Raw genomic sequence first — 26,987 nt, 5'->3', positions numbered from 1 at the left:
GCTTTTGGAGCTGAGGCGTTTTGATCATTTTAATTTCTCTGTTGACTCTTTTCAACATTTTATTAAGACTTTGAAACATCCAGTGAAGTTGAGAATTTTACAGCAAGTACTTACAATCCAGATTCTACGATTTCATTTTACCTGCTGCTTCCCTTATCTGCCCATCTCCCCACCCACGAGGACATTGCATTTCTTTTTAAGACATGGCATTGTTTGGTGCATTTCCAAGTAAGCTGTTCTTTTGACTCTTTCGCTGTGCTTTCTCGCGTTGTTAATTATTTTTGGAAAACTGTTGCTTACATTCCTCAGCCAATGATTCTCACTTGAACCACAGAACAGAGTCATCCGGGTGGCTGTTTCTCATCCCCTAAAGAAAGTCTGACTCGGAGACGTAGGAGTCAAGCTGATCCATCCCAAGTGGCTTCCTTAAGACAACAGGGCTCAGCTGTCTGAGTCCCCATGGAGAGAAGCTACAGGGATGACAGTGGACATCTTTACCTTTTCAGCCCTTACCTTGAGTTACTATTGACCCACTTCACGGGGGGGGGGGGGGGGGGGGGGCGCGTGCGAACCTTGTGGTGTGCTCAGTGGTGTTTGCAGCGTGCTCAGTACCAAAGCCACTCGTGCTGGCCTGTATCAGTTGTTCAGAGTGTAGGGCGTAGTTTAGTCTCTCGATGTCCTGTTGATGGCATGAAGTCAGCCGTGGTGACGTCAGAACTTGCTACGAGTGAGGGGCTGTCCCCCGGCCAGCTGTGAGACATTTTCCAGGACGCCACTTAGCCCCCCGACATGTCCCGCGGGCTGTGGTTGTGTGTGTCCCGTGCACCCACGCTCACCACATGCCCCCAGCCCTGCTTCAGGAAGAGCAGGGGATTCTCTGCGACCTTCTGAGCAACCCCCTCTCTGAAGCTGCGCTCGTGAGAGGTGACGACAGGTCAGCTCTTCTCTTGCTATCTGACCCCCCAGCTCTGTCCTCCCCTGGTTTCTTTCCTTTTTTAAGTGGTGGGCCATCATGCACACAAAAGTGTTGGTGGGCGTGCTCCATGGGTCTCCCGGTAACACGCTTCCCACTCCTCCTCTTATCTGTGTTTGTTTCCTTTCAAATTCCTCCTCATCCACTCCTGAGAGGCCGGCGCGGCCCGGGCCCCTCTGTCGCCCATTCCCGCTCTGTCTGAGCCTCTTCTGTTGATCTGTTGATGACTTTCAGATCTGAGAGTTCAGCTGAGACCCTTGCTCGGGACCCCAGATCCCTGTGAATATTTTCCCCAAGGTGGCCTGCTGGTGCCTCTACCCATGTGCCCAGACGGACCCGTCACTTGCGATGAGTTTCCCGCAGACGTGATTGGCGCTGACCTTCAGGCGTCCCTGTTCCGCACGAGGGACTCGGCCTCACAGGCCTGGCGTGGCCCCAAGGGGCCATCATGGAGTCTTCTTCCTGTCACTGTGGCCACCATTTCCTCTGCCGCCTGTGGGTTCTCCTGCCTAGTCCATCCCCGAGCAGGGACCTGCTCTGTGGCTGGGCCACAGTCCTCCCATTTAGGAAGCATGTCATGGCATGCACGGTGGCAGCTGCTGTCACAGCATTGACCGCCAGGCGCCATCCTCAAAATGTGTGCACCTAGTTGATATCATAGTCCCGTGAAATGGGAATAGGTGTTCCTTTCGTTCAGGGATTGAGTATCTGCCCAAGGTCTCTGAGCTGGAAAGAGACGTTTCAGACTGAGCCCATGTGGCAGCAGATCCCATGGGCTTACCTTGACCTGCCTGGAGGAGGCCTGTCTTGGGGCTTGTGGGCTTGCCTTGTCTGTGCCTGTGTCTCCCTGTGACGTTTACTCATGTCCCTGCTCTGGTCTCGTCACTCCTCTGAGTTCCTGGCTCCAGCCACGAGCAAACTTGTGCAGACGCCATTCTCTGTCCTTCCTGGACCTTGGTCATTCTGTCCCTCTGCCCAGATGGGCTCCTCCCTTTGAAGTCCAGCTCAGACATTACTGCTTTGAACTTTGTAATGTTTATGTCACTCTTGGTTAGTGCTGTGCCTGGTACATACTAAGGCTGAATAGAATGTTTGCCTTAATATACAAATAAGTGAAATTCCTCGGGCCCTTAGATCAAGTGCCATATCACTAACCATTGAAATGGAATATGTGCATGTTTATTTCCTATTTTTGCTACTTGAGAAATCTCTTTTATCAGCTTTACGTTTTTTAGATCATGCCATGCATCACTCTTGTTTTTATTTCTGTTTCTGGAGACCTAACAAATTTAATACAAGGTAGCTAAGATGATAAAAAAAAAAAAAAGAAAAACAAATTATGGAGTTTTTAACTATAACATGATATGTCCTAGAAAAGATGTCAGAAAGGAGGCTCAGTTTAATCAACATAGTAGTGAATACTAAGATTTTAACAACAGCCAGAGAAGTGCTTCTAAAAATGATCCCCATTAACACAGACAACCAAACGGAAGGGAGAAAGTCGATATTTGAGGAACATTGTTATTCAGCTGAGGCTTTGAAGAATAGTTTGTCAGTTTTCAAGTGAAAAACTAAATTCCAGTGATAAAAATTTCAGCGGGATGCCTCTTAAATGTTATTCTGGTTCTGTTTTCTTTAAGTGGGAAGCCGTGGGGTCCGTTGTATAGGACTCAAAAGGGGATGTTTGTGAGGGGTGGGGGGGAGGGTGATTTTTCATCTTTTCCCACAGTCATAAATGATGCTTTCCTGACTGTAGTTGCTCGTGGCATAGTTTCCGTAAGTTGTGAAGGGGTTTCCCGTGTGGGACATGTAGAAATTAAACTGTTAGGGGGCCGGGGTGGTTCAGTCAGTGGAGCATCCGACTTTGCCTCAGGTCATGATCTCACGGTCCACGAGTTCGAGCTCTGAGCTCCACATCGGACTATCTGCTTTCAGTGCAGAGTCCGCTTTGGATCCTCTGCCCTCCCCACCTCTGCCCCTCCCCCACTTGCTCTCTTTCTCTAGAAAATAAACATTTAAAAAAAAAAAATGAAAGAAATTAAACTGTTTGACCAAAGACACCTTGAAATCAAGTAAAAGATCTATGGCCGAAAAGTTCCAACTACCCACTTTTTTCCAGGAAAGTTTAGGGTCGAAAGAGGGAAAGTTTCAAAAGAGCGACTCATTCTTGGAACACACTAAAGCCGTTATCTCTAGTTGTCTGATTTATAAGTATGATGTGACAGTGCTCGAAAATCACCTGAAGATGCTTGGCAGCAAAGGTGGCCCTTCGAGCGTGGCAGCTTTAACCAGGAGCCCCCAGGGCTGCCATCGAGACAGTGTGTTCCTGGTCCTGGCTTTGTGGCTGCCGGCCGCGAGGCCTTTGGGTCTGGCTCAGTCTGGGCCGTCTGTGACTTTTTGCCAGCCCCGCCCTCATCCAGATGCCCAGTCCTGCCTCGGGACGCTGGAGCCTGTGCCTGGGGGGGCCGGCGGTGCCCTTGTTCTCTTCCACGCGAGCTCCCTCCCTCCTTTTCCGGTTACTTGAGTGTATCGGTTTTTGAAATTAGGTATCGATCCAGTTACAAAAGTGGTAGTTCAGTGCAAGTAGGTGTTTTATCGAAGGCCGAAGGCCGCCTTGTGGTCTGACTTGCAGGACGGACAGAGGATTCCTCGTGTACGTCTTGAGTGAGAAAAGAAGGAAAGTTAGAACAAACAGAATTTTAGGAGCACGCACATCTGCCTGTGCTTTCTCAGCTCAATGTGAGCGAGCAGGCTGGTCTGGACTCGGGTGCCCGTGCCCTGGCCCCACGGGTCCTCTGCGGGCACGCCTGTGTCCCGTCCGGACCCCAGCCCGTTTCTCCGCAGCCCCGTCCACCTCTCGAGTGCTCCTGTGGCCTCGGCCTCGCAGTCTCGGCGTCTTTGTGGGCAGTGCAGATCCCACCCCCTCGTGGCGGGTTGACCTCTAGCCCCTGAGATTTAGCCACGTTTGCTTGCACTCTTCAGAAGGTCGTGAGACTTCCCATCTGCCTGGCAGATGACCGTCTGCGGGACTGACCGGGGAGGCGAGAGGGACAGGGTCACTTTACCAGTCGAGCAGCGGATCGTGACTAGATGTTTGTGTGTACGTGGGAGTGAGTACCTTCTAAAATCATGAGATTTAGGAAAAACTACTCCTCGTGCCACCACCAAGCACAACAGTCCCCGTCAGTTTCGGTAACTTAGTCTTTCTTCTACATTTTAAACAGCTAAAGCCACGTTACACGTGCAGTTTGTGAACTCGTAGTTAATTTGACAAGTGTCTGTTCGTGGTTTCATTTTCGTGATCGTGGTCTTTAATCTGAGCTCCAAAATTGACAGCATGTTTAGCCATCTTTGAAGCCTAATTAAACGTCCCCTACCCCCGCCCCACATCAGCCACCTTCGCCCCCACGCCTGCCACAAGGCCCCGCGTGGCTGCAGGTGCCTTCTCCGGGAGAATCCCACTGCAGGCGGATTCCGGGAGCAGAGCTCGGCTGCCCGCAGGTGGGGTGGTGGCGCTGGCCCGGGGCGCTTGCTCCCGCCTCCCAGCCCGCAGCCCCGGAGTTCCAGAAGCCTCTGTTATTTGCGAACAGCTGAATAACGTCCATCTGCTTTTCACATTGTCCTGTCCAGATATGAGTCACTTCCGCTTTCAGGCCAGATGGGGTTTTCTCTTTTTACTTTTTTGCATAAATCCAAATATTAAATCCTGGAACATTTAGGTGCACGTTGCTGTCCTGTGGCCAGGGAGAATGCTGACTGCATTTTTCTGTGTTCATTGACTTCGTATGTTCTCTTGTTTGAAAAGGGGGAAGTTCTGGGTAAGAGTGATGTCATGTGGGTAAGTTTTAAAAAACACTGATCGGGGAAACAGAAAAGCTGTTTATTTGCTGACGTTCTGACTGAGGAAGCCAGACAGGAACAGCCTGCGATTTCACTGAGTGAAAACAAGGAGGTGTGCAACCTCAAAATGTGTTTTCTTTGTTTTGCCAGAAAGGAAATAAACGCTGTTTTGTTTTTTGGGTTTTTTTTTTTTTAGAGTAATTCCTTCCTGTAAGGTGCTATTTTAAGCTTAAAATACTCCAAACCGAATAGGTTCTAGAATCTCCCAAGGTGCATATCGACCCTGATGCAACTTTACAAAGTGAGGGAGGCCTAGGAGAGAACACTTCAGCAAGTGAAAGGTCTTTCCAGCAACAGCCCATAACCTTGGAGTGCAGGGACCCGCCTCTTGTGTTTTCTGCTCCGTGCCCAGCCCCTGGAGTTTGACCTTGCGCACAGCAGGAACCTGACGGGACATGTTGGTGAATGAACAATTGTTGGTTTTAGAGCAAGGATCGCACATTTTTTCTGCTCAGATCCAGATAGTAAATATTTTTGGCTTTAGGAAGCATAGGGTTTCTGGTGCAACTACTGGGCTCTGCTGTCGTGGGGTGGAAAGCAGCCACCGACGATGTGTAAACAAATGGCATGGCTGTGTGCCGGCAGAGCCATTTACATAGACAGGCCGGGGGCAGCCTCTAGTCCGCCAGCCCTGCTCAGAACAGCGTTGCCCACTAGAACCCTCAACGGTGACCAAATGTTCTGTGTCTCTGCCGTACGGAATGGCAGCCACTGGCCACATCTGGCTGTTGAGCACTTAGAATGTGATTAGTGCGACCGAAGAATTGGATTTTTAATTTTATTCCGTTGTAATTAATACAAATTTAAGTGGTTACATGTGGTTAGTGGCAACAGCATCGGGCACCGCAGGGGTTAGAACCCTCCCCAGAGCAAGTTGCACAGAGCAGTTTGTTGTTCTCTGGGAGGTCTGTTCACAGTAAGGGAAGAAAGAGTTCTGTGGGCCAAAAAACTGGAGAATTGTTAATAAGAACTGATTTATTCATTGCAGGAGTGCTCAGAGCCTTTGATGTGCTTATGTACACGGACAGTTTCTCGAATTTTTCTCCTCCAAGCTTTTTTTTTTAAATGTGTACGTATGTATGTATGTATGTATGTATTTATTTATTTATTTATTTTAATGTTTTTATTTATTTTTGAGACAGAGAGAGACAGAGCATGAGCAGGGGAGGGGCAGAGACAGAGGGGGACACAGAATCTGAAGCGGACTCCAGGCTCTGAGCTGTCAGCACAGAGCCGGACATGGGGCTCGAACTCACAGACTGTGAGATCATGACCTGAGCTGAAGTTGGCCACTTAACCGACTGAGCCACCCAGGCGCCCCGTATTTATTTATTTTGAGAGAAAGAGGATGGTAAAGGGAGGGAGGGGGAGAGAGAGAGAGAAAGAGAGAGAGAGGGAGGGAGAATCCCAAGTAGACTCTGCACTCTGCGCAGAGATCATGACCTGAGCCGAAAGCAAGAGTCGGACCCTTAACTGAGCCACCACGGCACCCCTTCCTCCAGGCTCTTTGACTGTGAAGCTTTCTGGGCATGCCCGTGAACACCTTCGGGTACTGGTGTTCTTCGAGAAGACGTTGGAAGACTGTTCGCGTGGCAGTCCGGGACGTTGGGCGTCCGCAGGACGTGGAGCGTAATCGTTTCAGAAGTTGACGTCAAGTGTTTTATGTTGCACAGCGAGGTTTTAAAGCTCTGTAGAGATCCCCATAGTCCACTGCCAAGGCATGTCTAGGAATAGCGAGCAGTGAAATGGGGGAAGGGGTGTACAACCCGCACGTGTTGAAGCTCTGTATCCGTCACGGTCTTGCCTGACTAGCCACAGGGTGGATGACTAGACTGTCCCCATCTGCAAGAAACATACACTGGAGGAAGCAGTTACAGGAGCACTTGAGGAACTTTGCTATTTGAATCCGAAATAGGACTTACGGCCCTTTGTGTGGTTTGGGAGTTTGCAAACTGCATCGTGTTTGTAAATGCCTGTTTTATCTTCAACACGTATTTGTGCTCAGATATTAGCATTTTACAAACTTAATTTGCATCTTCAAACTTAAGCTTAAGTGCTGGGAACCTGATTGTACCATTTTAAAATGTTTTTAAGTTTTTCTTTCTTAATGTTTATTCATTTTTGAGAGAGGGAGAGAGATTGAGCGTGAGTGGAGGGGAGGGGCAAAGAGGGACACACAGAATCCGAAACAGGCTCCAGGCTCCGAGCTGTCAGCACAGAGCCCGATGCGGGGATTAAACTCGGGAATGGCGAGATCATGACCTGAGCCGAAGTCAGACGCTTAACCGACTGAGCCACCCAGGTGCCCCTGTACCATTTTAGTTTTGAGGAGAAGGAGAAGGCACCCCTCTAAGTGGCAGGGAGGAGCGGGACTGATGTCTGCAGGAAGTTCTCACGGTGCTTCTGTCTCTCCTCTGCCACTGTCCGTCTGTGTGGCTGCGGCCTCGGACAGGCCCTCTCTGGTCTTCCGAGGCTAGGAACCTTCGTCACTTCCTCCGTAACCGCTGCCTTGAACCCCTCCGGCCTGGCCCTGTCCCAGAAGGATATCCGTATCTGTTGATGAAGAGACCCAGATGGGACTGTCTGGGCACTGGTGTCTGAGACAATCACAGCCAAAGACAAGGCGCATTAGTTTTTCAGAAATCAGAACAGATCAGAACTGGTCCTTAGTCATAATTAGAGGCTGTGCTCTTGTGCATTCAAGTCAACTTACGTTCTCTTTGCAAGTACTGTTCTCTTCCTTTTCCAGGATTTGAATTTTTGCCTGTTTTTTTCTGTTTTGCTTTTCAATTCACCACTATTCTTGCGTGTGACTGCTCTGCCCCCCTCTTCAGTTCCTCTTCCCAGGCGAGCACGCCGCAGAGGAGAGTGGACTGCGCTGGCCTCAAAAGCCTCATTTTGAAAATTACTGAAATACCAAATGCTAACTAATATGTACTTCAAGTGTTATTTCATTTTTATAATTTTGTCTGTTGTTGTTGTTGTTGTTTTTTGCTTTTACAGTGAGTGTTGAAAAGATAGACCTGAAGGGATTGTCACACACAAAAAATGAAAGAAATGTTGAATGTTCCTTTGAGGTAAGATGTCATGTTTCGTTTTGTTTTTTTTCCCCTTTTCTTCTCTGAGGGATAGGATGAAAACCTTTGCCGTGATCAGATACTTTGATTTATCTAAAGGGAAGATGGGCCTTATAGCCAAGCACCGTGCCAGTGCCGTGGGGGGGCAGAAAGCCAGGCGTGGGCCGCGGGCGGGCCGTCTCCAGCCTGTGCGGCTGTTCCCCCCACAACCGGGCCTCGGCAGCCCGAGTGCTAAGCGTCGTCTAGACTGCTGTGCTCAGCTGCTGCTGGCTGCTCACCAGAGTTGGCTGAAGCAGAGACTCCGTGTGAAAATTGAGACACGCTGTGTATTAGGATTGGAGGCACACAGTAACGGTGGTTCGGTGGCCTCAGAGTGTGCCAGGAGGCAAGCTGGGGAGGTCCTTCGGGGCCTGGGCTCTCCCAGCCGACTGCTTTGATCCCCTGGGGTGCAACCCCGAGCCTCACGGTCCAGCGTGGCAGCCAGGGCTCCAGTCGTCACATTTTCATTCCAGGTAGCAAGAAGAGGAAAGGAAAGTTTACTTTTCTCTTTCTTTTAAGGAACATTCCTAAAGCAGCCACAGGTACTTCTGTTTCTGTTTTGTTGACCCAAACTGAGTTTCTTGGTCCCACTTAGCTGCAGAAAAGGCTGGGAAATGTATTCTGGTGGCCATGTCCCCACGGTTCTGTTTCTTACCCGCCATGTTGTGTGAGGTTCTCCTTTGACCATGTGCCTGAATACTGATTGACAAGGAAACCTGCTTCCTGCATCCTTGTGGGGAGTGTTCTCAGGAATCAAAGCTTCTGGTTAGTATCTAGTACGCATGCTGTGTGTGGTTCACTAATTTTTCAGCAGCTACGTTGAAATACTTGAAATACTTTTACCACCAAAAGAATAAAATCTTCGTTTGATTTGGGAGATACACTGCATTATGGGGATCCGTTGTTCCTGTTCTGCTATGCATGTGTCTTCGAATATACGGGAAAGACTTGCCTAAGGTTTTGGAGGTTGTCAAAACTTGGGACTGGCACCCACGTCTCAGCAACGGGAGAACCTTGGAATCCTGAAATCTTTAAGGCCTCAAAGGGGCGGGACTTAGCAGGTCCCTGGGACCCTGAGCACGTTTCCTGTCCCTCGTGCTCTGCGCTTCTCTGCCATCTCTCCCCTAGGGGTCCTCCGCCTCCATGGGGTGGAGCCGTTCTGGGCTAGGGGGCCCCACTCAGCCCATCTAGTCATGCTAGGCTTCGATCTGCCCCCGTCCTTGGGCCCACGACCTGGGCTTGTGGGAGGTGTGGTGACTGTGTCCGACACGATGCCCACACCTTCTCTCTGAAGACACGAGCTTTGGTGAAATACACACTTAGCCTCTTGTGGCCCCTTGGAGGAGGGAGTGATGGTCAGGGGTAGGGAGGCAGCGGGCTGGCAAGAATGGGGACGCAGTGCCCTGAGTCCCCTGCAGGTGAGCTGCACGACTCCGAGAGGAGCCTGGAGCCCCGGCCTTGTGGCCACGGGCAGCTCCGAGCTGGCGGCACCGGACCTGGGAGCGTCGCCCGGTGTGGATGCCGTCACACGGGTGAGGTGTGTAGTTGAAGACGTTTTTATCCCAGTGGGTAAGCTGAAGTGTTTTAGCACTTAACGCAGAAGCTTCGGTTTCTGAAGAGCTCCCTCCTCCTGATGTGAGAACTGGTGAAAGTATTCTTGTGTTCGGGAAAGTGATAATCCTCCAGTAACCCGGAAGTCCAAACTGGTTTTTCTTTTGGGGTGCTGACTTGATATCCTTAAGGACTTCACAGCCCAAACTGTCTTTGAAGGCACAAAGGAAGGACGTAGTCGCCATGAAAAAAATAGTATTTACAAAACACTTTGCGCAGCTTAAACTGTGTGCTTGTTCTGTGCTGGGCTTAGAGGGGTGCCGCTGATGGCTGCCGTTTATGCGTCAGCTTGGGGACTCCTGTCCCGCAAGGAAGTGAGGCCACCTGGGGGCTGCGTACAGTTGGGCATATAACTGGGAACTCTGCTAACAGCGTGTGGGTGGCCTGGGGACAGCAGTGAGCCTGCCTTGGCTTACCCTTCTATCATCTGGAACGACCCCTCCCCCCCCCCCCCCCCAATATAAGCCCCAGTGGATTTTTCCGTCTTAGAAATCAACAAGCCAGCCCTCAAGTGTGTATCGAAAGAACAGTAGTGTAGTCCAGGCAATTTTGAAAAGAAGACGGTTGGAAGCCGCACACTCCTGACTTTAGGACTTGCTACTAGACCCCAGGGGCGCCGGTTTGGGGGGTCATCACAAGGTGGGGGGGGGGGGGGGGCGTCCTCAGCTCTGAGTCCGTGGTTAGACTCACAGGTAAACGGCCAATTGGCAGGCAGGCTGTTAGTGAAGAAAGGATGATCTTTCTTTCTTTCTTTCTTTCTTTCTTTCTTTCTTTCTTTCTTTCTTTCTTTCTTTCTCTCTCTCTCGCTCTCTCTCCCTCCCTCCCTTCCTCCCTCCCTCTCTCTCTCTCTCCCTCCCTCTCTCTCTCTTTTTCTCTTCTCTTCTCGATGTTTATTTTTGAGAGAGAGAGAGAGCAAGTGAGTATGAGCGGGGAAGGGGCAGAGAGAGAGAGAGGGAGGCCACAGAATCTGAAGCCGGCTCCAGGCTCCAAGCTGTCAGCACAGAGCCCACCATGGGGCTCGAACCCATGAACTGTGAGATCATGACCTAAGCCAAAGTTGGATGCTTAAATCAACTGAGCCACCCAGGTACACCAAGGATGGTCTCTTCAAACAGTTCCCGAGGGAGCACCTATATGCAAAAATAGGAACCTTGACCAAACCTCACACCTTATACAAGATTACTTCAGAACTGGTCATAGTCCTAAACGCACAGCCTAAAATTATGAGTGTGGAAGAAAGCATACAAGACTGTATGGCGAGGCGGATTTCTTCACAACAGCACCAAGAACATGATCCATAAAAGACAAAATAAATACATTGGACTTGCTCAGGATGTCAAACTTGGTCCCCAGAAGGCACCTTGAGGGCCACCTGGGTGGCTCAGTCAGTTAAGCATCTGACTCTTCGTTTCGGCTCAGGCCATGATCTCACAGTTCCATGAGTTCGAGCCCCACATCAGGCTCTGTGCTGACAGCTCAGGGCCTGGAGCCTGCTTCAGATTCTGTGTCTACCTCTCTCTCTGCCCCTCCCCTGTGCATGCGCGCTCTCTCTCTCTCTCTCTCTCTCTCTCTCTCTCTCAAAAATAAACATTTAAAAATTAAAAAAAAAAAAAAGGCACCTTGAGGAGGTGCAAAGACAGACCACACACCAGGAGAAGGTGGTTGCAAGTTACATATTTGGTAGAGTTTTTATTTAGAGTTTGTGAAGAACTCTCCAAACTCAGTGATAAGAAAACAACCCAATAAAAAATGAGCCAAAGATGTGAACGGACACGTGAGCAGAGGACGTGTTTGGAGGACGGATGTCCCACGTGAGCACATACTCCGTCTGTCTCACTAGTCGTTAGGAGAACGTCAGGTAGACCCCTAGTGAGGCTCTGCGTGCCCACGTGGTGGCCACAGCTGGGGACCGTCCCCGCACTGGTGGGGCGTGTGCACAGGGCTGCAGTGTCTTTACAAGGTATCTGGTAGTTCTCTACAAAGTTAAATATTTCCCTGAAGTCTGACCCCTCAGTTCTTCTCCAAGGTGTTGATCCGCAGGAAATGAAAGCATTTGTTCCCACAGAGGTTTGTACAAGAACGTTCACGACAGCTTTATGTGTGCCAGTCCGAATATCCGTCCACAGGAGGGTGTGGGCCTACCCGGAGTGGAAAGGACTGAGCTGTTGCTACACCAGCAATGTGGAGAATGTGCAAATAATGACACTGTGTAAGAAAAGGCAGAGCCCTCGCCAGAAAAGAGTGTATTCTGTCCGAGCCCACTTGCAGAAGGTTGTAGGAGGTGGGCACTAACTACAGTGACGCAGGAGCAGCCTCCTCAGGAAAGGAGGAGGAAGCTTCTAGAGGTGACGGGTGTGTTCATTGTATCCACAGGAGTGATGGTTTCCTGGGCATCAATGCGTGCCCAAAATTACCGAGTTTTACACCCTTTAGATAGGTGCAGTTGATCGTCTGTTATAACTCGGTAAAACTTTTTTTAAAAAGCTACCTGAGGATCAAGCCTTTCCTTTTGCCCACAGAACCCTAACTAATGAAAATTAAATTGTCCGTTAAGTGTGGCATCTCTTGTACGGAAATAAACAGCTCCTGTTCTGGGACTAGAGCAGGGAGAACACTTCTAGGGGCGTCCTCCGCGCGTGGCGGCGGGCCTGTGTGCTGGCAGCAGAGGGGACGCGGGGAAGCCTTCCTCCTGCCAGCCTTCCCGGGTCCGGGAGGGGTCCGCGGTCCCTGCCCACCGTCTTCGCAGTCCTGTTTATCTCCAGCTTTAATTTGTGCATATCCCTGTTTTCCGGGACACCGACGAAAGGTGTCTGTTATAGGAGGGCCCGTGTAGCCGGATTGAGATGCCGTCAGTGTGTAAACCTGTACTACAGGTTGCGCTTTGCGCTTCCTGTTCTTTTCCACGGCGTTGGTTGTCTTTTGCGGAAGTTGCCATTGCTAGTCACTGGTTACTGAGGAGAGCAGATCAGGAGGCAGGAAGCAAGCGACTGGAAATCCCAAGTTAGTACGTAACCACGTACGTGGGAAATGTCCGCATTTGCCGGCTTTCTCCCTCTCACTGTTAAGACACTGGAATAACTGAACCTTTTTTTAATTAAAAGATTTTCTTGTTAGATGTGAGGATAGAGAGGGGGAAAAAAGACCAAAAGATGACCCAACCCCTTGAAATACTTACTGGACTGTAGGATTTTAATTGACTTAAAAAGAACTGTGGAACAATATTAATGAAAAAAAACATTCTTTTTGTGCCATTCTTTCCCAGGAATCCAGGCATTACGTTTATTTTAGTGCTAGATCTTTTCTTTGGAAGTTTTATTTTTTCATTTCAAAATAATCTTGACTTCTCTGAGTATCACCTCAGCGTTGGCAAAGATGAGTCTTGACCACTATTTTTTGAATTAAGTTTCTGTTTCTATCAGCTCTGTATGCAGAGTGTGGAGAGTCCAGTAATTCTGTGTCCACGGCCAGGAGGAGCAGGGAACAGCGTGTCTTGATGTGTACCACAGTGGCTGCGTGGTAGTAGTGTGACTGTGTGAGGGTTGCTGATCCTGGAGCCACGTGGTACATGCTCAGGGCTTTCCCTGGAATTGTCTCTGTTGGTGTGCCGGTTTGGTTCCCGCTTAAGGAGCGGTGCCTAGAAGTGGCTTCACCCTAGGGGTCCCCCAGTCGTCCGAAACCCCTCATCGCACTCAGTCCCGGCACCCCGTTGCTTCCATCTCTGAGCTGCGACTCTGCTACCGTGTGGAGCGGCGGTCCTTGGTGGGCACGCGGCTCTCCCCTCACCACCACTTGCCTCCCTCCGTGCAGGCACCATTGCCTGTTCTCGGGTCTTATGTCATCCTTTGTCTGGTGGCTTCTTAGGGCGCTCCGGAGGTACAGTGTGTGAGGTCTGTATGCTCCTGGCGTGGTGCTGAGAACACTCAGTTGGTGGCTGGACATCACTCTTCCTTAGGAAATGGGGAGCACTCCTGTCTCACTGGTGCTTTTCAGGGTTTCCTCAGTCCTGGGTGTTTGCCCACTCCTCACCCATGCTTGGCTGTGGGTCTGTTCTCATCATTGTGCCGGGACTGCATGGACCCTTTTAACCTGAAAACTCACATCCATCATTTGGGGGCCTCGTCCTGAATCCTCCCTTTTGATTTCCTCTACTCTGCTTTTCTCTGTTTTCTTGCTTTGGAACTCCTGCTGTCTGCATTTTGGATCTCAAGACTGGTTCTTTCTTTTATATTTTTCTCTGTTTTCTTTCCCTTCGGTATTTCGGTCCACTTTATGGAAGACCGCATCATCTCCCCTCTCTTCAATGGAATTTTTCACTCCTGTCCTGTTTCCATTTCAAGGAACGCTTTTTCTCTGGCCGTTCTTTTTTCATAGCATCCTGTTCTTGGCTATGCTTTCTTCTGTAGTTCAATGAGAATAGTAATGATTGTTTTTAGTTTTTTAAAACTGTTTTCTTCTTCGCACATGGCCTTTGTTTCTACCAGGCCTACTTGGGCTCTCCAAGGCCTGGTGCTAGATGTTCTAGTGCGGGGCCCGCCTGCTCACGTCCAGGCTGTGGCAGGGCCTCTGGCTGAGGTGCTGTGGGCGACACAGGAACGTCGGGGATGGAGCTGAGAAGTAAGTCAGGGGACTGAGACATAATGTGACGTAGTCTATCTGTTTTGTGCACGTTTTGCGTTTTGTTTATTCTTGGGGTATTTTACAGTCTGTCTTAGTAGCGCTTTGAATAGGTACAAGCGACAGGAAAATATTGTGCCATAATCTGTCTGGCAAGTTTTTTTCTTGGCGGTACGTAAGATAATGGGGTAGCTTACAGTTGGTGCCACCTTGGATTTGACGGGACATGTGTCTAGCACGTGGCGTGCCATGAGGCTGTTCTGTGTCCATGCCCCCTCCCGGGGCCTGTGCCCTCCTCTCGTGCAGGGGTGTGGGCCCGCGGGGAAGGCTGAGGGTGAGCGTGAAGGAAGCTGTGTCAGCTGTAGAGCATGGTGGTGCCGAGGCCGGCCTGGAAGTGAGCCCTTGCTTTCTGTCTGCCTTAGGCTGAATTATCAGCTCCGTTGGGAAGTAAATGGAAATGTATCAGGAGGTGACACCTGCAGTGATTTTGCCTGTTGAAAGCACATGACTTCTGGGGCAGCAGATTGTCTGTTTCAACATAACGTGATCTGTCCATGCTGCGCTTGTTGCTTGGGCGTTGGATTTCGTGTTTCGTGGGGTCTAAGATGCATTCACGGATGTGAACGTGAACAGAAAGAGGCAGACTCCGACTGGACTCAGTCCTCCCTGGTCTGAGAGGCACGAGGAGAAGAGAGATCCTCCACCCCGTGTTGCACTTTGACAGATGCGGGACGTCAGCAGTGCTTTGGGCCCAGCGTCTAAGGACCAGAGCGTTCCTGCCTCTGGTCGTGGATGGTACTGGTATTTCATGGGCAGCAGCTTGCTCCAAACGTGTGGCCGGTGTCTTGAGAGTTGTTTGTCTCACGCAGAAGCAGGTTAGTTAAGTGCACCTTGTGGGGTCCATCTGGGCGGCGAGGCACATTTATTCAGAGAGCGCCAGCGTGTGACGCGGAGAGGCCGCTGCGCGCCGGAGCTCCGAGGTCAGGGGAGGAGCCCCTTTCCTCAGTTGGCTTGTGTCTTCTGGGAGGTTGGTGAGACGGCCACCTTCATATTTGTCACGGCAGCTGTGGGGATGGAAGGGACTCGTGTGGATTTTGGCGGAGGAAAGGGGACGTGGGGGGCCGTCAGCAACCACGGTGGGCTGTTTCTTAGAAGGTGCTGGCAGGAGGGGGGAGCAGAGGGGGGCCACCCAAACCGCCACGCTCTGTCTACTCCATCGCTGGAAACATAATGCGTTCTTTTCCGTCACTTTACTTCTGGGCTTGAAACCCTCCAGTGGCTTCTTCTGGATCTGAGGGCAAAATCCCTGCTTCATGGTCTAACCCCTCTTGTCGTGGCCCTGCCCGCCTCACCCCTCACACCCGTGCGCCTCTTCCTGTGGTGGACATGCTACTTCCCAGTTCAGGCACCTGAGTGCTGCTCCCCCCCCCCCACCGCCTCCTCCCACCCCCACTCACCCCCACCTCCCCCCACCTCCATTCACCCCGCCCCTTCTCACCCCCCCCCCCACTTGTTGGTGGTGCCCACAGGTGGTCAGGAAACACTGGAAAAATGGGAGGGAGGTGACACAGCCCTCCCCCCAGGGCGCATGCAGTCCGTCTCGGGAGACCCGCTTTGACCCCGGGATGAAATACAACCTCCCACCCCTCGTGTGCGGGTGAGTAAGTGCAGTATGGATAGTCTTGGGCACACGCGGCACTGTAGAGCTTCTTCCAGAAAGCCCTTTCTGGTGCTTTCTACCCAGCCCGTGGCCCCAGCGCTCTGCTAGTTCTGACTGGCCCGGGCCTGTTCTGTCAGGTCCCTGAGGGCAGGGGCCTTGTCTCCTTCTGACCTAAGAGGAGGTGCGCTTGAGGACGGTGGGCGCTGGCATACACGGCCGGTCGTAAGGGTCAGCGACTGCGTACGAGTTTGTGGAGCCAGCCTCAGACTCCATGCTTGTGAGTAATTGGTGATATTTGAATAATTGCACACAACAGGAAGTTAAGCCTTAAGGGACTTGAGCCAGGTGAGCTTTCCTCTCACGAGTCAGGGGATGTGTAACTGCCCCATTCACAAGGTCCACCACACTTAGGGCTCATCGCGCTCACTGCACCTGTGCCCACGAAGATTCCCCGGACAGGTGCGTTGTGAGTCACACATGTGGCGTCTGTTTTTAAGGTTTGTTTGTTTGTTTGTTTTCAAGGTCTTGTGGTCTGATTCTTCAGTAACATCAGTAACCAAATCTTCCTCTGAAGTGACTGAATTTATGTCAAAGGTAAGGTGATTAAGGGCTCTTCAAAAATTAAAAGGCTCTTGATAACACTGCAGAGTGATTTCAGTGGATTGCTTCCTTCAGCTGGCAGAGCAAGTAATTGGTGCATGGCCATAAAAGCCTGGTCCCCGGTGCCGCGATCCGATCTCCCTGCGGTTGTGGAGAGCACGAAGACGCAGGACGCTGTGGCCTGCACAGGCAGCTGAGGGGTGTTTGGTGTGGTTACTCTGCAGCGGAGGCTCAGAGAGACTCCACCTGGTTCCACCTGGGTCTGTCGTACATACTGGATTTTCCAGTTGTTTCAACAGCTGTCACCTGAACAAAAGGTTCCAGTACTAACTAAATGCCACTTGACATGTGTACATACGTAGGCACGTGTGTGCCTTTATGGCTAATACGTGTTCGGAGCCCACTGGCCCGGGGTCAGAGTGGTGAACCTCTGTCTTTAGCCAAAGCAGGTGCATCTTAATGAGTCCCCTTATTTCACGGAGTGACGTATGTAAGGTGTCTCCGAAGCGAGTGTTACGTTTTTCACTATAAAGTCAAGGACGTAGTCCTGTAGGAGAAAATCCAGGTGATGGGTCCTGTTTTAAAAGCTCAGACAGAAGTTGTTTGCTGGCGCCTTTCCTCCTGGCCTGTGAGCCATGCTTTCTGGGATCACTGCCCCTCCCCCTGGATGCACTTTCCTCTGTCACACTGAGAACACTACATTTCCTCTCCTGTGTGCCTGGCCTCTCGATTGGTACGAAGTCCATCGCTCTGGCCTGTGGTGATGCAGGCGGGAACTTGGACCCGCTGGGTGGGCGCAGTGCTGCTTGTCTGCTGGACTTTGGGCTCCCTGGCCTCCTTGGGGATCTGGTTTAATTGCCTTTTGTTAATTCTGGAGGATTCTCACCCATGATCTCTTCACATGTTTCTTCTGCCCCATTCTTTCTCTGGCCCTGGGATGTCCGCTCCATGCACCTGGACCTTGGACATTGTCCACAGCCCTTGGGTGCTCTGTTTGTTTTTCTTGCTCTTTCCGCTGTGTGTTTCGGTTGGACGGTTTCTGTTGCCCTGTTTTCAAGTTCCCTGGGGCTTCTCCTCACCTCTGCCCAGGCTGCTCCTGAGGCTAGTTAACGTGCCGAGTTCTTCATCTCTGGGACCGTGGTTTTCTGTTTCCCTGGGTTTTTTTTTGGTTCTTCTAGCTTTTCTGTTTGACACGTCTTCTACTCAAGTTTCCATCTCTCTGCTGTGATTCCCCGTTTGTTCATGTGTGTTGTCTGTGTTCTCACTAAATCCTTCAATATGTTAATCATGGTTATTTTGTAATCCTGTCTGATAGTTCCAGCATCTGGGTTATCTCTGAGTCTGGCTCTGATGATTAGCTTGACCATAGTTTTTTTTTCCCTCTTATTTTTTCCCCCTGTATCTTGCAATTTTTGACTGAATGATAGACATCGTGCTTAGAAAATGTAGAAACCGAGGGAAGCCTTGTATCTGCTTGGGAATGGGCGCCCTGCCGCTGCTCTCAGGCCCTTGGGGGGGTCCTCGCATTGGTCCAGTCAGGAGTTGAGCTGGGTTTGGGTTTTGTTGCTGCTGTGGGCTTGTGTACCCTGTGGGCTTCTGGTCCCTCACTGCACCTGGAGCCGGGGGAGGGGCCTGCAGCGTCAGAGGTTCCTGTCAGTGGTCCGACTTCATTCTTAGCCCTCAGTAGTCCTCTGTGTCCATGGCCCGGAGGGGTTCTCCCTGAACCGGAGGGGAGACTGCGGTCACTTGTTGCTTGGTAACAGATGTAGGGGTGAGGTGTTCTCCATCCCCTTGGTCCGGCCTCAGTCCCAGGCACGGGGCCCTGGGGGGCTTTCTCGGCATCCCTGCCCCTTTCTTCCCCAACAGTGGCTGATCCCGGCTTTGTCCTGGCGTAGCATCCTCTGCCCAAGAGGGTTTTTGCTTTTTCGTCAGGGCCAGAGGGTCGTGCGTGTACTGCCTTCCCCCCAGAAGCAGGGCGTCTCTGCCTGTGGCCTCATGCCAAGCAGACTCCCTCCCCTCCTGTAGAGGCAGGAGGGTATTGCTTCCGCCTCATCCCTAAGGCTTAAGGGCTTTTGTCTCGGATTTAGAGAAGGCTCCAGGGAGAGGCATTGGGGGTTCCTGCCAGGCCCCCAGGGGTAGCCAGCCCCCACCTCTGTCACCCTGGGGACTCTCTCCAGTCTCCTGTGGAAGCAAGCTTGGGAAGGAGGGCACACTCCCCTGGTGTCTGGGGCTCTCGCCTGACTGATGTTTGGCCCACACTCAGCCTGTGGGAAGTGTCCCGTCTTCTGACCTCTTCTGCCTGCTGGCGTGGTGGCCCCCTCTTCCTTGTGCTGTGCCACAGAGATGGGTCTTGTGTTTTGTCTCTCCTTGGAGGGGCAGGTCCCTCTTGAAATTCAGTTCACACAGTGACCTTGCAACTTAGTTCTCTGATGGGCTCACGGGAAGGAGATTGTGTAGATGACCAAGCTTTTTCCTGAAGCTGTGGTGGGAGTGATGTTCTCTTGTGGCTTTCCCATCCCGAGTGGAAGTAAAATCCCAGAGATCTGAGACAAGGGTGGGCTATAGTGTCCCACAGATGTCAGCACCCAGGACCTACCCAGTTCTCAACCGCAGGGGTTCCCGTGTCAAGTGAATTTTGACAGACCTCCGATGCTTTTCTGTCTCTTTCAGTTACCTCAGCTGTACCCTGAAGAAAATCTGGAGAAATTCATTCCTTGCTTGGCTGGCCCAGATTCCTTTTACGTAGAGCGAAGCCACATGGATCTGGAAGCGGACCTGAGGTAATGTGCCACTGTGCCCCTGCACCCGCCGGCCAGGGGTGCTGCCCCGTGGTGCCTGCCCGTGGGCCTTGTGGCGTGGCCAGGGCTGGGCGAGTGCACACCTGAGCCTCGTGGTCACCCCAGCAGCTCTTGAGGGGACATGTTGTCTTCAGCAGTCTGGGTCTCTGTTTCGCCTCCATGGATTTTCCTCCCTTATGGAGAATTGAAAGGCATGCTTTTGAAGATACGAGTAAAGGAATTTCATAGTATATGTCACTGTTTAGTGTGATTTTGACAGTTTGATGAAATGAGGTCCCATAGTGGAAAGTTGAGACTGTTGCAGGGCAAACCAGGGCCCGATGAAGTCCCCCGGCCAGCGTCCCCCGGCCAGCGTCCCCCAGCCGCAGAGCGCGCCCTGGCTTGGTCAGTGTGCGGAGCGGGCAGGCCTGTTGCTTGGGTCCGCGCCCGGAGACCCAGCCCCTGCGACGGAGGTGGCCCCGGGGGGTGGTAAGAGTCGTGACAGGGGTCCAGCTGAATTGAAGCAGAAAGAGTACGGGTTGTGGTGCTTTTGTTCACCTCACTCTAGTGTGTGTTTCTCTTCATTGGAAATTAAAATTTGTCTCCCAGTGAGTTTTTGGGAATACCACCTTAATGCTGATAAAACCACTTTGTTTAATTTTTAGGTATTTGACTTCATTACCTTCTCATGTATTGAAAAATGACCACATTAAGAAATTTTTCAGCACTTCATCTCCCACCCAACAGCTTCAAAGTCCAAGTGAGTTTGTGAAATGTGAGGAAATACACAAAACCATTTTATTGTGTGTACACTTTCTGACATTTATTGTAACTTACAGGTCCTGGCACCCCTTCCCTTTCCAAAGTGGGCACCGTGATGGGCGTGTCTGGAAGGTGAGACGTTCCTGGGTAACCAGCACGTTTCAGGTCAGGGTGGAGCTTCTGCTGATGATGTGTAAAGACTTGTTCCCAGAGTGAAGTCATTTTTGGAGTTGGTCTCGAATAATGCTGTGAGAGGATTGGATACAGATGCTCTGGTTTATGACTTCTCCACATAGAGAAACACGTGGTTTTCTGAGCTACTGGAGCCGGAATTCACAAGGACCCTTTATCGCAAATGCCAGTCTCCGGGCCCCGCACATTCTAGGAAACCAGAATTTCAGGGAATCTTCCTTTTTATAAGCAACCAGGGAGCGATTGTGGCCGTGAGGTGGCACAGCCAGTGCTCCAAGGATCCTCTGTCAGCATGAGGCCCGACAGCAACTGTCGCAGTGCTCAGGGGACAAACGGGCCATTAAAATGGGCCCGTGTCACAGTCACACAGGTGCACAGATGCTGTGACGATGCCGTCAGGTAACGAGGCCCGTGGAAGTGCCGCCCTCTTCCCCTCCGCGTGGCACAGAGGGAGCACGCGATACACGTGTGGATTTGCGGTCTGGTGTGAATGGGGCCAGGGCAGAAAGCCGAATGCGGAGCGCTCCTCTCAGCCCGCTGCTGGGACTCGGTCAGAAAACGCGCATTCAGTTGTTAAAGATGTAGGAGTCCGTTCTGTCACATATGACAGAAGTAACAAATGAGACAGTGAAACCAAAAGTCTGGCGGTGACACACACGAACACACATACGTGTGCATACGCTCCAGCGTGAGCATACGAATGCACCTGTCTACGCACAGAAGCGTGTGCACATATGTGTACGTGTGCACAGCTACGGACGCCTTCAGGGTGGTGGTGTCGGGGAGGGGCGGCGGCAAAAAAGGGCTCTGATGTCGGCAGGGGCTGGGCCTCCCGTGCAGTCCAGCCTGTCGGAGCTGGCCCCCGTGCCCCTCTCTCTCGTCCGCGGCAGCAACCACCTGTCTGCTGTCCCCACAGGCCCGTGTGTGGCGTGGCTGGCATCCCCTCCTCTCAGAGCGGCGCCCAGCACCACATGCAGCACTCGGCCAGCGCGGCCGCCTTGCCCCACTGCTCCCACGCGGGGGGTGCCGGCTCAGCCCTGGCCTACCGGGCCCAGATGGACACGTCGCCCGCCATCCTGATGCCCTCCAGTCTGCAGACCCCTCAGACCCAGGAGCAGAATGGGATCTTAGACTGGCTTAGGAAACTGCGCTTGCACAAGTATTACCCCGTCTTCAAACAGCTCACGATGGAGAAGGTACGTGGGTGACCCGCAGGCAACGTAGTCTTCCTCTGAGCTCGTTCCTAGCGGGCTTGAGTGGGGTGTCTTGCCATCCATGCTGTGGAAGTCACACGGCCTGGTATTTGACACCTACGGGTGTGTGCCCCAAGTCCTGCACGCTCACTGGAGGGGGGTGGTGGGTTTGGATTTGAAGTCTCCCTGCAGCCAAAGCAAAAACTGGAACAGGACTGGTTGTAAACATGTTTTTTTAAAGCTAACTGTGGTCTCCGCAGGTTAGATACTCCGTGCAATTTGAAGGACATCGTATCCCCCAGCGTCCCTGCCATCGGCAGGAATGGGGAATTTCTGGTGCGCACGCTCCCTTCCAGTGCAGGAAGGGCCCATTTTACAGGGGTCCTGAATGCTTGGACCCAAGGGAACAACCCACTGATGATCTGGCTCGATTGAGGGTCATAGAACCAAAAGGAATAGATCAGTTTTGTATCTTTCGAGCAGTTCTACATAGGGATAGTTTTTTACAATAGAGAATTTTGGTGAGCATTTTTTCGTTCTAGAAGATTCTGAAGTTTCTTAAGTCTTGGTGTCTTGGTGATAAAACTGAATGAGGCCTGTAGCAGTGTTTGAACTGACTCCCCCTGCTGGGTGCAGTCACTCGGTGCTTTTAGCTATGTAAAAATTTCATGTGTCCAAAAATCTGCAATTGAACCTAGAAATCAAGCTTTTAGTACCTAATAAAAGACGGCTCTTAAGTATACAGTAAAACCTGGGATTGCGAGTAACTTGTTCCTGTTTGCAAGTGTTTTGCAAGACGAGCAAACATTTCTAATACATTTTAACTTGATAAACGAGCAATGTCTTGCACTATGAGTCGTACATGATGCTGAACGTCACATGATCACAACTGAGCCACTGGTTCTTGAAATTCGCTTCGGTATGAGTACTTTGATTACAAGCATGTTTCTGGAATGAATTATGCTCACAAACCAAGATTTTACTGTATTTGTAATACCCTTGGCTTACGATTCATAACTCTTGAAAACCACATTTTGCCAGCCTTGCCTCCTGGTCAATTTAAAATGTTACACTGTAGGAGTTGAATTTTAGCCATAAACATCACCAGTGACATTACGGAACCAGAGTGTTGTGTTTTCTTGGTGTCAGACCTCCGGTTAGCTAGCCATTCGATTCAGATGACATCTGCTCTGCTCTTCTGGATCACTTGCTTCAGGACAAAGTGGCTTTGTCCCTAAAGTGGTGGTGTTTGAGACAAAAGTGCTGTTAAAAGAATAGTCCCTGTCCGCAGGAGAATAAATGGCTTGCATTTGAGGGGGTAGATCCCAGGACAGGAGGGGGACACTTCCACCGGTCCAGTCTCTGTAAAAGTGGAAACTGAGGGCATTTTCTTTACTTGCCTGTCGTGGACCTTCCAGGTGCCCCGGCTTCTGCAGGCGGCGAGTGGAGGGCCTGGGGGACACGGCCTGTGAGCCTCATGTGTAGAGTGACAGTTTCGTATTTTGAACAAGGGACACCATATCGTTTAGCAAGTGACCTCATGTTCCCAAGGCTTTCATTGTCCAGTTAGGTTTGATCCATTTACCTTTCCTACTGGTAGAATGCATTTATTAAGTTAAGTCTCAGGTTCTTTGTTTTCAAAGTTGATTCTCAATAACTTTGTAATTTCTTTCTTCTATGGAAGTTTCTGAGCCTTACTGAGGAAGATCTAAATAAATTTGAATCCCTCACCATGGGAGCAAAGAAAAAACTCAAGACTCAGCTAGAGCTGGAGAAGTAAGTGTGCAGCTGCAGAATGTGTGTGTTTATTTTCATTTCTAACATACGGGGGGGGGTGTCTCCTGATCAGATGGGGGCCCCCAAATGTGGGATGACGATCAGGTGGAAACCTAGGCATTGAAAGAATTCACCTGAGGCAGAACAAAGGAGATAGAAGTCTACTGAATGCACCAGGGACCAGGGGCAGGACAGCAGAGGAGAGACTGTCTGCCAAGAGGCGGTAGGGGAGGGGGCTCTTCCTCAAGGCGGAAGATGAGGAAGGACGGTGCCGCCTGGAATTCTCCCATTTTTGCTAACTGTGCCTGGTTGTAAGGAGCACGCTGGTCAGTTAGGGCCAGTGGATATTTCGGGGTGGGTCCGGGCCTGGCTGTCTTCGATCCACATTACATCGCCCAAGCCTGTTTTCCTAAAAGCGGCCTCTACGCTGAACAGGTACCAGCACTTACAGTTAAATGCCATTGATTGGATTATTTTGATTGCTTATCAAAGCTTCATTAATGCTTTTAAAATTCTACAGATGTGGCTTTGGTGTGCCAGGCAAGGCCCTTGGCAGTGAATCTGACCAGCCACAGTGCCTCGTTTTCCACACCTGGGGACATGTGCGGGGCAGTCACCCCTGTAAGGAATCTGCACGAAAGCAGTTCCTCCGCAGAGGACCTGAGCGCTCACTTGCTCGCACCCTTTCTTGCCACACAGGGAGAAGTCAGAGAAACGGTGCCTGAACCCTGCAGCTCCACCCCCGGTCACCGGCAGCGGAGTGGCTCGCGTCCCCCCGACCAGCCACGTGGGTCCCGTGCAGACCATGCGAGGCGCCCACGCTGCAGGTAGGTGTGGACGGACAGATGGGTACGGGTGGCCGTGATGCAAGATCTCGGGCCCTTCCTTTTGAGAATCATTAGATCACAGACCGCACCCTATTGCCATTTGCATAATTTTAGTCTATACAGTTACTTCTCATTATTTTGGCTTTTACCGTCTCCACCGCTAGAAAATAGAAGGGACGTTTGGGTTAGAAGCTGGAGGCTCTCCTGAAGCTGTTGGGGCAAAAGAAGTAGAGCCAGAAGCTACCTGGCAAGAGGGAAGGAGAAGGAAATCCCCGAAATAGATGAAGATGCTCTTCTTCCCCAGGCGGGTGCAGAGAGGTCATGTTCAGGTCCTTGGCCCGAACTGCCCAGCCTGCCTGACCACAGCCTCCCTCTCGGGGGACCTCTTCGGACGGGGTGGAGGACGCCAGTGATGGCCGCCCCTCGTATGGACAGTGACAGCCAAGAAGAAAAACATGCCTGTGTGGCTTTTAAGTGGTTATTTGACTACAAAGTTGTCACGTCCCTTGGTCTTGTAAAACAGGGTGTCGGGTGTCCCTCGGTGTTGTGGATCTCACTTAACGTAGCACCGTGGTGGCCGGGGGACCCTTCTCCCTTGTCAGGCGTTTGAGTAGGGAGGCACAGCGGCCCCCGGCCCCACGCACACATCTGTGAGTAACTCGCTGTGGGCCCTCGGCAGTCTGTGTTCTCTGAACGTCAGGGTCCTGTCTGAAGTGGGGTGACGGCACCCGCCTCACGGGGGCAGTGCGACGGGTGTGCCTCGAGTGGGGTGGGGAGGGTGTGATAGCCGCCGGCCGGCGCGACCCGTGTGGGCCCCCCTTTTCCGCAGCGCTGCGGGTGGAAGTGGAGCAGCCCCCTCACCAGACGGCCCGGGAAGGCAGCTCCTCCGAGTGCTCCAGCTCCTCGCCCAGCCCGATGGGGGTGCAGGCCCGGGAAGAGAGCTCGGACAGCGCCGAGGAGAACGACAGACGTAAGGACGCCCGGCGTGCCGAGCGCTCTGCTGGCCCTGCGCTGGCCCGGGGCGGCGCGCTGACCGCTCTGTCCCCGTCTCTAGGTGTGGAGATTCACTTGGAGGGCTCGGACAAGGAGAAGCCCGTCATGCTCCTGAACCACTTCGCTTCAAGCTCTGCCAGGCCCACGGCCCAGGTTCTCCCCGTGCAGAACGAGGCGGGCTCCAGTCCATCGGGCCACCACGCCCTGCCCCCCCAGATGATGGCTGCGGCCTCACACCTGGCGCCCATCCGGATGCTGAATTCCGTGCACAAGTCGGAGAGGGGGGGCGCGGACATGAAGCTCCTCCCGCCTTCCGTGCATTCGCTGCTGTCTCTCGAAGAACGGAGTAAGCTCTCGGGACCAAGAGGCGGCATCAAAGTGGACAAGAACTTCGGCCACGCTGTGATCGACGCGGCCCCCACGCCCGGCCCCCAGCAGCCCCTGCAGGTCCTCTCCGCGCTTGCCGAGAGCAGCGCCGTGTCACCCACCGTCTCCTTTGGTCCCCGCGCCAAAGTCGTGCACACGTCCGCGCTGGACAGAGTCCTGAAGCCGGCCCCGCAGCCCGCCCCGGGCGGGGAGACCAGCACCGCTGCTGCGGGCACGTCCAGCACCGTCTTCCACGTGGCTCGGCCCCCCATCAAACTCCTGGTGTCTTCATCCGTCCCCGCGGATTCTGCCATTTCCGGGCAAACTCCCTGTTCTAATAACGTGCAAATAAGCGTGCCCCCTGCAATAATAAACCCCCGGACTGCCCTGTACACCGCCAACACCAAAGCTGCCTTCTCTGCGATGAGCAGTGTGCCCGTGGGGCCCCTGCAGGGCGGCTTCTGTGCGAACAGCAACACTGCCTCCTCCAGCAGCCACCCCTCCACGTCCTTCGCCAGCATGGCCACCGTGCCCAGCTGCCCGGCCCCCAGCTCCAGCCCCGCGCTCTCCTCGGCCCCCGAAAGCAGTTTCTACAGCGGCGGCGGCGGCTCCGGCTCCCCCGGGAACATTCCCGCCTCCGCCCAGAACCACCACCACCACCACCACCATCAGCAGCAGTCGGCGCCCCAGCAGCCCGCGCCCGCGCCGCCCCCGGGCTGCGTCGTGTGCACGTCGTGCGGGTGCAGCGGCAGCTGTGGCTCCAGCGGCCTGACCGTCAGCTACGCCAACTACTTCCAGCACCCGTTCTCGGGGCCGTCCGTCTTCCCCTTCCCCTTCCTGCCCTTCAGCCCCGTGTGCGGCAGCGGCTACGTGGGCGCCCAGCAGTACGGCGGCGGCGCCTTCCCCGTGGTGCACTCGCCCTATGGCGGCGGCGTGCCCCCCGAGCCCGTGCTGGGCGGCCAGTCGGCCTTCGCCGTGCCGCCCGTGCAGAGCTTCATGGCGGGCGCGGCGGGCGTGTACCAGGCGCCGGGGCTGGTGGGCGGCGGCGGCGGCGGAGGTGGCGGCGGCGGCCCGGGCCATAAGAAGAGTGGCAACTTGTCGTGTTACAACTGCGGGGCCACGGGGCACCGCGCTCAGGACTGCAAGCAGCCGTCCATGGACTTCAATCGGCAAGGTAAAGGCGGGCGGCCACGGGGCGGACTGAGCCGCCCCCGAGGGCTTACTCCTTAGGGAATCTCGCAGGCTTGTTTTTGGAAGCGAACACTAATGTTTCAAATGCTCTTTGGAGAAGCATGGGATTCTCCATAGGCCGTGAAGCCCCTGGAAGGGTTACTTTGTCTTTGAGACTGTTGATTTCAGCCTGCTCCTTCTTCTAGAAGGGCCTAGCCGGCCAGGGACGGGTCGTCTGGCCCAGTGGGATTTCCTGCCATGCAGCGGAGGGGAGCACGGAGGGGGGGATTCAGGGTTGAGCTGATAACCGAGGGTGTGGCGTGTGAGTCTAGATGCTGCAGGTCCTAGGCCTGTGGTGCCGGTCAGGCCACCCCTGCCCCCGTCCCGGCTCCTGGTCAACAGAGGACTGGGCTGGTGACCAGCCAGGGGACCCCTGGTCTGCGCTGATGCACTCGTA

At 52.7% G+C, this 26,987-nt stretch overlaps 1 protein-coding gene across 5 annotated transcripts in view; it reads left to right on the top strand.

Moving 5' to 3' along the window:
• ZCCHC14 (zinc finger CCHC-type containing 14) overlaps positions 1-26,987 on the top strand; it is a 57,988-nt gene that overhangs the window by 26,898 nt on the left and 4,103 nt on the right. For 2 of the 5 annotated variants that reach the window (XR_006300208.1, XM_043599837.1), the window contains exons 3-12: positions 7,877-7,950; positions 16,397-16,468; positions 19,145-19,254; positions 19,917-20,011; positions 20,091-20,145; positions 21,122-21,401; positions 23,083-23,174; positions 23,874-24,001; positions 24,831-24,971; positions 25,056-26,534. Coding sequence is in view for 4 of the 5 variants with exons in the window: in XM_043599837.1 (XP_043455772.1) it covers positions 7,877-7,950; positions 16,397-16,468; positions 19,145-19,254; positions 19,917-20,011; positions 20,091-20,145; positions 21,122-21,401; positions 23,083-23,174; positions 23,874-24,001; positions 24,831-24,971; positions 25,056-26,534 (2,526 nt within the window). In the remaining variant the exon portion in view is untranslated. Of the gene's footprint in view, positions 1-7,876; positions 7,951-16,396; positions 16,469-19,144; positions 19,255-19,916; positions 20,012-20,090; positions 20,146-21,121; positions 21,402-23,082; positions 23,175-23,873; positions 24,002-24,830; positions 26,535-26,987 lie in introns of all 5 variants that reach the window. The other 3 variants (XM_043599838.1, XM_043599835.1, XM_043599836.1) reach the window with 3 other exon arrangements.

This window comes from Prionailurus bengalensis, chromosome E2 (genome assembly GCF_016509475.1).
Source record: "Prionailurus bengalensis isolate Pbe53 chromosome E2, Fcat_Pben_1.1_paternal_pri, whole genome shotgun sequence".
NCBI lineage: Eukaryota > Metazoa > Chordata > Mammalia > Carnivora > Felidae > Prionailurus > Prionailurus bengalensis.
This window is presented reverse-complemented; position numbering and strand designations above follow the sequence as displayed.